The sequence below is a fragment of the Bactrocera neohumeralis genome, unplaced genomic scaffold, assembly GCF_024586455.1.
Source record: "Bactrocera neohumeralis isolate Rockhampton unplaced genomic scaffold, APGP_CSIRO_Bneo_wtdbg2-racon-allhic-juicebox.fasta_v2 ctg169_1, whole genome shotgun sequence".
Classification (NCBI taxonomy): Eukaryota; Metazoa; Arthropoda; class Insecta; order Diptera; family Tephritidae; genus Bactrocera; species Bactrocera neohumeralis.
The window spans coordinates 232,415-244,772 of NW_026089805.1; the positions used below are offsets into that span (position 1 = coordinate 232,415).

General features: G+C 40.2%; 1 protein-coding gene across 1 annotated transcript; it reads right to left on the reverse strand.

Moving 5' to 3' along the window:
* Positions 1-9,738: 9,738 nt before the first annotated feature.
* On the reverse strand, positions 9,739-11,616 carry LOC126766570 (uncharacterized). Its single transcript, XM_050484331.1, has 2 exons — positions 10,678-11,616; positions 9,739-10,614 (listed from the first exon to the last, which is right to left on the reverse strand). Exons 1-2 carry the CDS (start codon positions 11,614-11,616, stop codon positions 9,739-9,741), a joined length of 1,815 nt encoding a protein of 604 aa, XP_050340288.1.
* Between the last annotated feature and the right edge of the window lie 742 nt (positions 11,617-12,358).

Sequence of the window (12,358 nt, forward strand, 5' to 3'; positions counted from 1 at the left end):
GACATTTCTAAATTGGATTCTTTATCATTACTTTCGTCGATTTTTGGAGAAATTTCAATTCGGCTTAAAAAATCTGCTACTACATTATTTTTCCCTTTCTGATATTCAATTTCATAATTAAACTCTTGCAGTTTCAATAGCCACCTTTGGTGCCGTTGTGAAAACTCCCTTCCTTTATATTTATTATTCAAAAATACTATCGGGCAATGATCAGTTATAATTTTAAATTTTGTGCCATACATGTACGGCCTGAAATAGGTTATTGAATATATAATGGCTAAGAATTCTTTATCTGTTGTAACAAATTTCTGTTCATGGTTATTTAAAGTTCTGCTAATGTAGCAGCGGGAGGATGGAGTCATGTGTAGAAGTTCACGCAAGTGAGGAAAGTTCTCCGATCGCCATTCACTTGGGAGTGGCCAGAAACGACTCGTTTACACATGGCTCAAGCAGCTCACTACTTCCGGTCTTTGACCAAGTATCCTCTGGGTAGCCTAAGAACATCCGTTCGAAGGCGAGCTAATGTGAGAAGGCGAAACATCCCCTACATAGGGCCTCGGATGAGAGACCCCCCTTTTGATGACGACCATGGCAAACGAAATAAGGACTACGATTTGAGGGCATGCACCTGGAATTTCCGGACCCTTAATTGGGAAGGTGCCGCTGCCCAGCTGGTTGATGTTCTCGCAAAAATAAAGGCTGACATCACCGCCGTCCAAGAAATGCGATGGACGGGACAAGGACAGAGACGAGTCCTTGTGACATTTACTACAGTGGCCATATAAAGGAGCGCAAGTTTGGTGTTGGATTCGTGGTGAGAGAGAGACTCCGTCGCCGATTACTATCATTCACTCCGGTGAATGAACGTCTAGCCACAATCCGCATCAAAGCGAGGTTCTTCAACATATCGCTGATTTGCGCCCACGCCCCGACGGAAGAGAAGGACGATGTGACCAAAAATGCCCTTTATGAGTGCTTGGAGCGCACTTATGAGAGCTGCCCCCGCCACGATGTCAAAATTGTGCTTGGCGACTTTAACGCCAGGGTGGGCAAAAAAGGTATATTTGGCACTACGGTCGGTAAATTCAGCCTCCACGACGAAACATCCCCAAATGGGTAGAGGCTGATTGACTTCGCCGGGGCCCGAAATATGATTATCTGTAGCACTAGATTCCAGCATAAAAAGATTCATCACGCTACCTGGCTATCTCCGGATTGAAAAACTACCAACCAGATCGATCATGTTGTGATAGACGGAAGACACGTCTCCAGTGTTTTAGAAGTGCGTGCGCTCCGAGGTCCTAACATCGACTCGGACCACTATCTTGTTCGCACCCGCCTCTGTGCAGCAAAAAACGCACGCCAACAAACACAAGGTTCGACGTCGAGAAGCTGCAATCACAACAGACAGCCGAACGATTTTCTACTCGGCTTGCACTCCTGCTCTCTGAGAGCACTCGTCAACAACTCGGTATAACGGAACTGTGGGACGGCATTTCAAACTCCTTACGTACAGCTGCAACCGAAACCATTGGTTTTCGGAAAGTGCAGCGGAGAGAAAACAGGCTGCCTACCTCGCAACGTTACGATCGACCACTACACGTGCCGGATGGGATAGATACCGAGAGTTGAAGAGGGAAGCGAGACGCATTTGTAGACAGAAGAAAAAAGAGGCCGAAATGCGTGAGTATGAAGAGCTTGATAAGCTGGCCGACAGGGGTAATGCTCGAAAATTCTACGAAAAAATGCGGCGGCTTACAGAAGGTTTCAAGACCGGAGCATACTCTTGTAGAACCCCCAAAGGTGATCTAGTGACCGATGCCCAGAGCATACTTAAATTATGGAGGGAACACTTCTCCAGCCTGCTGAATGGCAGCGAATGCACAACGCCAGGAGAATTCGAACCCGATTCCCCCATCGATGACGATGGAGCATACATTCCATTGCCCGACCATGAAGAAGTTCGAATAGCAATTACCCGCCTGAAGAACAACAAAGCGGCGGGGGCCGATGGATTGCCGGCCGAGCTATTCAAACACGGCGGCGAAGAACTGATAAGGAGCATGCATCAGCTTCTTTGTAAAATATGGCCGCACGAAAGCATGCCCAACGATTGGAATTTAAGTGTGCTATGCCCAATCCATAAAAAAGGAGACCCCACAATCTTCGCCAACTACCGTGGGATTAGCCTCCTCAACATCGCATATAAGGTTCTATCGAGCGTATTGTGTGAAAGATTAAAGCCCACCGTCAACAAACTGATTGGACCTTATCAGTGTGGCTTCAGACCTGGCAAATCAACAACCGACCAGATATTCAGCATACGCCAAATCTTGGAAAAGACCCGTGAAAGAAAAATCAACACACACCACCTCTTCGTCGATTTCAAAGCTGCTTTCGACAGCACGAAAAGGAGCTGCCTTTATGCCGCGATGTCTGAATTTGGTATCCCCGCAAAACTAATACGGCTGTGTAAACTGACGTTGAGTAACACGAAAAGCTCCGTCAGGATCGGGAAGGACCTCTCCGAGCCGTTCGATACCAAACGAGGTTTCAGACAAGGCGACTCCCTATCGTGCGACTTCTTCAACCTGCTTCTGGAGAAAATAGTTCGAGCTGCAGAACTAAATAGAGAAGGTACCATCTTCTATAAGAGTGTACAGCTGCTGGCGTATGCTGATGATATTGATATCATCGGCCTCAACACCCGCGCCGTTAGTTCTGCTTTCTCCAGACTGGACAAGGAAGCACAGAAAATGGGTCTGGCAGTGAACGAGGGCAAGACGAAATATCTCCTGTCATCAAACAAACAGTCGTCGCACTCGCGACTTGGCTCTCACGTCACTGTTGACAGTCATAACTTTGAAGTTGTAGATAATTTCGTCTATCTTGGAACCAGCGTAAACACCACCAACAATGTCAGCCTAGAAATCCAACGCAGGATTGCTCTTGCCAACAGGTGCTACTTCGGACTGAGTAGGCAATTGAAAAGTAAAGTCCTCTCTCGACGAACAAAAGCTAAACTCAATAAGTCGCTCATAATTCCCGCCCTGCTATATGGTGGAGAGGCACGGCGAATATCGCATTCGATGGAACGATGAGCTGTACGAGATATACGACGACATTGACATAGTTCAGCGAATTAAAAGACAGCGGCTACGCTGGCTAGGTCATGTTGTCCGGATGGATGAAAACACTCCAGCTCTGAAAGTATTCGACGCAGTACCCGCCGGGGAAAGCAGAGGAAGAGGAAGACCTCCACTTCGTTGGAAGGACCAAGTGAAGAAGGACCTGGCTTCGCTTGGAATATCCAATTGGCGCCACGTAGCGAAAAGAAGAAACGACTGGCGCGCAGTTGTTAACTCGGCTATAATCGCTTAAGCAGTGTCTACGCCAATTAAGAAGAAGAAGAATGTAGCACACTGGCTGACCTTGTTGAGAAAGCACTGCGCTTATTGCGTAATCACTTGCATCCGTTGTAATAGTAAATTCCTTATCATATTCAGGAATTTTTAAAATTGGATGTGAAGATATTAGTGATTTCAAATTTTCAAACTAGCTATGTACTGCGGATCCCTTGAATTTATTTTATAACCCTTTTTTAAATATTTAATCATTGGATATGCAATTTTTGAGTAGTCCCTAATGAACTTTCTATAATAACCAGTGGCTCCCAAGAAACTTTTTTAATGTTTTTCGGTTCTAGGTATTTTCAAATTTTGTATTGCTGCTATCTTGTCCTGATTTGGCTTAATCTTTTCTTTTGTTAAGGTATGCCCCAAAAATTGTGTTTCTCTCCTAAGAAAACTATATTTATCTACCTGAATTTTTAAATTATGTTCCTTTAACTTTGAAAAATTTTTCTCTAAGGAGTTTAAATGTTCCTCCAATGACGTTGAAAAGATTAATACGTCGTCCAAATATCTTATTTATGTACACATATCTTATTTATGTATTCCCGTAATATGTCATTCATTAGTCGTTGAAAGGTAGCCGGAGCATTTTTTAGTCCGAAGGGCATTCTTATATATTCGTATAATCCCACCGGAGATACAAAAGCTGTCTTTTCAATATCCTTTTTATCCACTAAAATTTGATGATAACCTTTGGCTAGATCAAGAGTGCTGAAGTACTGCGCCTTGCCCAACTTGTCTAAGATTCCATCAATGTTTGGCAAAGGATATTTATCATCGGAATTTTAACACCATTTTTAAGCTCAATTTCTTCGTTTTAAATATCGATTATATTGAAATTATTAAATATAAAATCGTTTCCTAGTAGAAGATCGTACGGTTTTTCAAAGTCTATTTTCAACTATCTCATCCTAGCATTGTAAGGGTATTTAAATTCTAGCGGACATGGTGTCTTAGTGTACAAATTATTGTTTTATTTTTTTCTAGAACCGGTAACTTATAATGTTCGAAGCTTGATTTTTTCATAACACTAATAGTAGAGCCTGGGTCTACCAATGCACACCATTTTTTGTTAAACAAAGTAAGTGAAATTAATATTTTATTTTGATTTTCCGAGGCTTATTGGTAAAAAATTCCTCGTTGTTATTCGTTTCCTCTGTCCTGCTCACAGCATCAACATCCATGGGTGTTGGGCCATTTGAACGTCTTGTTTGTCGAGTACCGTTCTGTATATTTTGTCTTGCTGAATTACCATAGCAGTTATTAGTATTATTATTACAATATTGATTTGTATATTGGCCTGAATTTCCTGTCCGATAACTAGTTTGTCTCTGTAGATTACTTGGGTGATAATTATTTTGCCCTGAAAAGTTGGTATTCCTTTCAGAGTATCGTCCTGAATTATTTTGCGTATAATAATGATCATGGTTTTGATCGCCAATATTTTGTCTCCTAAAGTTGTTTATTCTTTGATTATTTTGATTTTGGTTACTATTAAAATTTCTTGCCTTCAGATCAAATTTGTTTGAATTTCTGTTTCTTGTTAAAAATATAGGATATAAATTTCCATCGTCTAGCCCTATGAAACTATATATAATTCCTAATAACTGAGTCAATCAAATTGAGTTCCTTATTGCAATAAGCATACCTGAAAAAATTCCCTTCATTGCCTCCCGGTTTTCATCCAGAGCTCCAAATTCAGTTATTGCATCAATTATTTCAATGATCCTACTGCTTAACTCACTAATGCTACCTACACGTAATGTATCTATTTCTCTAGTTATAGTCATTTGATCCTTTCTTGGCTTAAAATGTTGTTTAAGTTTTATTTTGCAATCTTCCCAACTAGCTGGTGGGGCAAGATGCAAATAATTTTTTGCTTTCCTGCTTATTTTTAAATCATACACTGCTCTAAAAACTTCTTGTTCCTGGCTTAAATAATCCCTCAGAATCCTATCTATTGCCTCAATGAATGCTGGCAATTGGCCGGCATTACCCTCAAAAGAATTTACAAACTTACACACAGTTTTCTAAATTCCTATTATTATGAGCCATTTTATTTAAATTGTTTTCTTAAAATATCAATATTTAATTTATTCTTACAATATTTTTCTGCACTATAGCTGCTGCTGCTGTTGTTGCTGTTTATGTTGTTGTTTTTATACCCTGAACAGGGTATATTAAATTTGTCACGAAGTTTGTAACACCCAGAAGGAAGCGTCGGAGACCCTATAAAGTATATATATAAATGATCAGTACGTTGAGCAGAGTCGATTTAGCCATGTCCGTCTGTCTGTCCGTCCGTCTGGCTGTATATATACGAACTAGTCCCTCAGTTTTTAAGTTATTGTTTTGTAATTTTGTAAACGTCATTTTATCTTCAAGAAGCTGCTCATTTGTCGGAACTGCCGATATCGGATAACTATAATATATAGCTGCCATACAAACTGAACGATCGGAATCAAGTTATTGTATGGAAAACTTTCACATTTCACAATGTATCTTCACGAAATTTGGTATAGATTATTTTCTAAGACAACAATGTAATCTCCGAAGTAATTGTTCTGATCGGTTAACTATAGCATATAGCTACCATACAAACTGAATGATCGGAATCTTACGCTGATATGGAAAACTTTTGCATTTGTCGTGGTATCTTCGCGAAATTTGGTATATATTATTTCCTAAAGCAACAATGTAATCTCCGAAGAAATTGATCAGATGGTTAACTATAGCATATAGCTGCCATTCAAACTGAATGATCGGGATCAAGTTTTTGGATGGAAAACTTTTACATTTGAGAAGATATATTCACGAAATTTGGTATAGATTATTTTCTAAAACAACAATGTAATCTCCGAAGAAATTGTTCAGGTCGGACGATCGGAATCTAGTGCTGGTATGGAAAACTTTTGCATTTGACGTGGTATCTTCACGAAATTTGGTATGGATTACTGCTTAAGGTAACAATATAATCTCAAAAAAAATTGTTCAGAACAAATTACTATAGCATATAGCTTCCATACAAACTGAACATATAGTTACTAAGAGAAATGCACCTGTGAAGGGTATTTAGCTTCGGTGCAACCGAAGTTAACGTTTTTTCTTGGTTTTTTTTTTTGTTTGCTAAAGCTGCTGCTGCTGTCTCCGCTGTTGCTGCTGTTGATGTAGTTGTTTTTGAATTAAAGGTAATCCAAATGCAGTAATCCAATGGAATATTTAAGAGCTGACTTTTAGGGTTTTCAACGGTTTTCTTTATTTTTTCTCAAAATAATTTCTGTTTTGCGATTTTCACAAATTCTTTCACTTTTTGAATTTTGTTTTTGCTTTTGCTATAATTTTCCAACTCAAATGTATTATTTTGTTCTGCTTTGGGATTTATATGATTAGCTGTACCTTTGCCACTTTTCTTTTAATAACAGTACTTTTGTTTAATAATAATTTGTTCAGCTTTTATTTATCTTTTCTTTGCTAGCTGAGCGGAGCTGAAAGAGAATATGGAACCGTTCCGGTCGACTGCGCCAGTTATGGATTAAAACGTTGTTTTCTATTCTGTAGCAAGAATCAGTCTGACTCTGCCATCAGATCAGCAACTCGAGTCTGCCCCAATGTGTGGGTGTACCGCACATTCCAACAGACTCAAAATATGCTGAGTCTGCTGTTTTGGTCACGTACTGGCTGATCATGCAATGTGGTGCACAACTGCATGCCGTCAGACGTAACCTGAGATGTAACTCGCGCCACTGTCAATATTTCTCTTTCTGAACTGGTTGTGGTGACACATGCTCATCGAATTTTGTTAGCCAAAAATATTTTTACGTTCTCCGCGCCGTGAACCTTCTCTATGACAGAGAACGTTTATAATAGAGAAGGTTCACGGCGCGAAGAACGTAAAAGTATTTTTGGCTAACTCGGTCGAGATGACGGAGTTTCACCACTGCCAGCTCAGCAGGAGAAATCGTAACAGTTGCGCTTGAACAGAGCTGAGCCAGAGAACATAAAACATAGAGAAGGTGCAGGTTTGACAGCGAACATTTGATAAAATTGCGACACGGAATCTCACCACACAAATACAGAATTCACGCTGTGAAACGTTAACATTTTTAACAGTTCTCCACATACTCAAACAGAGAATATGAAGAGAAATAATATACGTACGGCATATGATGCCATAGCATGTATGCGCAATCAAGGAATATTGAAGAAATATATGAAGAATATGAAGATACATAAATATATGTATGCATGCTCCTTATGATACTCCCAACACAGCAATGTGATATTTCCATGCTTTCAATATGTATGCAAATATGTATGCTTTTGCGTTTTGCCATCGTCATTTCCATATTGGCATGTAAAAATAATTATGATATGAGTATAATTTTGTATTTTTGTTTTTTTTTTTTACGAGGAGGAAGCATCGAAAGCCTGGACCCCATGTCAGTGTGGAACTTTAATCCGAACTAAACCTCCTACCGTCCTGTACCGTTCCCCCCGGTACCACCGTCAAGTATTACGTCAAGAGGATGGTTGAGTGACACTCAAGCGTACGTGATGGTCAAAATGCATTCAGTTACAAGTTGCGTTTACTTGGCCCCACCCCTGTTGGTCTGATAACCCCCCTTGTACATTATTCGTCGCCAACCCTCTCCGTCACGTCAAAGTTAGTGTGTTTGGGTCGTGGTTGTTCGTTACATTTCACAGCTCTCTTCTCCTCCGCTGTTCGCTAGCACGTTGGGATTTCATAACCCTGGCTGCCACTTCGCAAGCAGCTTTCCACTTCTCAACTGATTCGACCATTTGGTTAACCAAGTTATCAGGAGTTGGGTCTATACCGAACGCATTTTTTAAATGTTGCCTCTCAAGATTATATTTGGGGCAATAGAAGAATGTGTGTTCTACATTTTCGACGGCGTCGCCTCCGCAATAATCGCATATGTCTTTATTTTCGTGTCCGAACCTTTTCAAATACGCTTTGAAGCAGCCATGTCCTGTGAGGATTTGAGTAAGGTGGAAATCTACCTCACCGTGCGGTCTGTTTAGACATGATTCAACGATGGGGATCAGTCGGAATGTCCACCGTCCGTTTTCGCTTTCCTCCCATCGTTTTTGCCAGTGATTCACCGTCTCTGCCCTTGCAATTTCTTTTATTGTATTATGCGGCATTGAATTTCTCTCAGCGCGCAAGTGGCATATATAGAAAAAAGGTCACGGCGATAAGATTTTATTTCTAGGGCTTTTCCCCATATCTGGGCGCCGTACAGCGCGAGGCTGGTTGTTTCTGTTCATTGGGGGTGTTTTTTTACGTGGCGGGTCCCAAACCCTGCGCACAACCCTTTGTAGGGGATATTTCACCTTCTCACTTTAGCTCGCCTTCAAACTGATGTTCTTAGGCTACCCAGAGGATACTTGGTCAAACACCGGAAGTAGTGAGCTGCTTGAGTCATATGTAAAAGAATCGTTTTTGGCCACTCCCAAGTGAATGGCGATTAGAGAACTTTCCTCACTTGCGTGAACTTCTACACATGACTCCATCCTCAATCGACTCAATATTAAGTATTTTTGATGGTCTTAAGGAGTATTTTTTGGAAGATCCCAACACCCCAAATTCTTTGCTACTATTGTTTGAAGATCCAAGGGCCAAGATGTGGCTGCTTTTCCTTCGTGATCAAGTAAGTATCGGTTAATGGGAATGAAATGTGTCAGGTACCAATAACTTTCTTTTTAACCTTTATGTCAACAGCAGATTTTTTTACGCACGTCAACAGCAACACACCCGGGTATGTACATACATACGTTTTGTATGGCAAATGGCATGCCGTTATAACCCGGCAGGTACACATTCAACTAATCGCTTGCGATTCAGATTTTTTTTACTAATATACTCACACATTTGCGTTATATCAATAATATACGTATGCATGTGTTAACCCTTATGTCAACGGCAACATACCTGGGTATGTTTTGCGTTTTCAAAACGCTGTAGCTCTGAACTGGATAATCGGATCGACTTGAAATTTGGTGATATCCTAGCGAAAACTGTTTTACGCAATAGTCCCAATTTTGGTTAGGATTGGATTATCCGTTTGGTAGATAAAGCCCATTTACAAAGTTGCACCCTTACGTCAACAGCATACATACCTGGGTATACCATACCATATGTATAGTAAAACGCATGCAAATATGATGATATTTGAAAAGTATAGTTTATTTTGAGTGACAAAAATACTTATGGCATAAAAATTATTATAAATTATAAAATACTTTTGAAAAACATATTAAAAACACTACGAAAAAATTTAAAATTATTGAAATTCAATTACATCTATCGCATTACGGAAAGTCTTTGGAATGCTCTGCGCACACCGGTTTGTTGCATAATGTACATGCTTTCAGTAGGGCGTCGTTTGGAGCAGATATAGCAATTCCCCTTTACTTTTAGGCGTCCCGTACTATCACGCTCCTCCGCTTCATGTGCTCCAGCATCCACAACTCGGATGGGCCTACCTATCATGGCTTCGATGGCGTTGCGCGTTGAAAAAACTCTGGATATTCTGCTGTTATTCGCCCTTCTCTCTATTTCTGGCTTGCATAGTTGCTCACTTAGCTGATGGAGAAACATGATACGGCGGCTTGTATATGACTTCAGGTGAGTGTTGTTGTCAACGTATATTATGTATGCAGCAAACGCAGCAACGTCCACAATATTATAAAAGAAAGCCAAAGGCCATCTATTTGTGCGCCGCTTGGTACTATATTCGGACAAGCACATGTCCATGCTATCAACTCCACCTTTGGTTTTGTTGTAGTCCAATATAAGCAATGGCTTCTTCTTAGGACCGGACGTTTTTGTTGTATAATGAGAAGTGGACAATAATACAACTGCCTTGTTTTTCTTAGGCACGTACGAGCACATCGTAACGTGATTATAGAACCCAAACATTGACGATTCAGCCTCACGTCCCTTGGGGTTGGCAAATGCTGCTGGCACGAATGTACGCCTTTTGTTGCAAGTACCCAATATAGATAAATTATTGTCTATCATCAAAGATTTTGCCAAGTTGTAGCTAGTGAAAAAGTTGTCACATACAATATTTCTTCCACTTCCATCAAAAAGGTTGATACATAAATCTTTGACCATTCTTTCACCAACGTTTCTTTCACGTTCACCAGACGGTGCCATTCCTGTATAGATTTGTCCCTGCATTGAAATATTAAATTCAATTTAGTTACATATTTATACTTTCAACAATATTGATAGTACCTGCAATGGATAGGACGAAATGGAGTCGCACACCCACCACACTTTTATCCCATATTTGGCAGGTTTTGATGATATGTATTGCGTGAAGCCAGTTCCACCACGATAAGCATACAATTGTTCATCTACGGTGACGTTGGCTCCTGCCACGTAATATCTACGAAGACAGCTGTTTAGCATCAAAAAAACGTCCGATATTGCTGCTGCTTTGTCAGTTTGTTTGCGTTGCTGGCGTGTGTTTCCATTATCAAAACGAATGAAGCGGCTAATTTCCCAAAATCGTCGAACACTCATTGCAGCACGATATAATGGATGTGATTTAGTATTCCACAAATCTTTCGTATGCACGTAACCAGAATGTGTAACGCCGCTTAGCAAAAGTACGCCCAAATATGCATCAAATTCACTTTCTGTTATGGGAATCCATGATCTCGGTTCTCTTGTTGGATGTTTTGCATTGTCATCATCAAAGAATTGCCTTGCCTTTCGATTTGTTTCACGAATAATTATGTCGCATATTTCGTCTGACATTATCAATTTGAACGTTTCTGAAATGGTCAAACCTTGCGTTGTCCGTACTGGTCCAGATTGTGCACTTCTTAGAATGTTGTGCGTACGGAATCTTACAGGTTGTATCGAAGACCAAACATTACCATCTCTGGCAGTAAAATATTCCCCAGTTTCAATTGGTGCATCTTCAAGTTCTTCATCAGAATCACTGTCGTCCTCTGGGTCATATTCTGGTAACGTGGGCTCTTCTAAGTCTAAGTCATCACCACCAATATCACCTACACATTCATCTAAAGCCTCGTCACCAACTACTGAATCGTGGTCACTTATTTCTTCTTGGCTCTCTTCAAGCGTTTGACGAATATATGCTTGCTGTTCTTCGTACGAAAGTGCGCTTAGTTGTCGTGGAGTAAGCCATTCACCATCTGCCATTTCACTTTGATTTTATTTATTTATTTCCACAAAATAAACAGAAACGTCCTTTCACTTCGAATCATACGTGCATGATAAAATCCCTAATACTGGTAAACCCTATTTTATACTTTTTAGCGCAAGTGATTAACGCAGGTACTAGCGATTTTATGCCTGAGTTTTTATGTTTGCAACCTAAAGTAATCCTTATAATCACAAAACAATAAGTACTAACCACATCATCAGCGACCCTGAATAATCCAGAAAATATGTGCACTTGTATGTATGTATATTTGTTAAACTATATCAAGGTTGCCCGTGTAGAAATGTAAGATAGGGTTTTTTTAACCATGACCATTTTTAACACGTTCGCGTTCATTTAAATTTAGCGGGTGGCTGCCAGATAATCACTTAATTTTTCCATACAAAAATGAAGAGCGGGAATTCCCGCTTTTTTTCTACAGGTTAATTTTTTTAAATAGTTTGAACAAATTAGGGAATTCCCGCCATTACCGGAATTCCCGCATTTATTTTTCTAGAGCAATTTTATATGTGCGGAAGAAATTGCGGGATAATAGCGCGGGAATTCCCGCAATTGTTTTATTGCAGGAAACATGAATGACGGGAATTCCCGCAATTTACGCGAATGTGTTAATTTCTTATGTAGGCATCTATTTTCAACAGAACAGTTAAAGCAGTGGAAAGCTACAATATTAATGCAATGGAAGTTGGGCATGCACTCCATTCTTTTGTCCAATCGCTC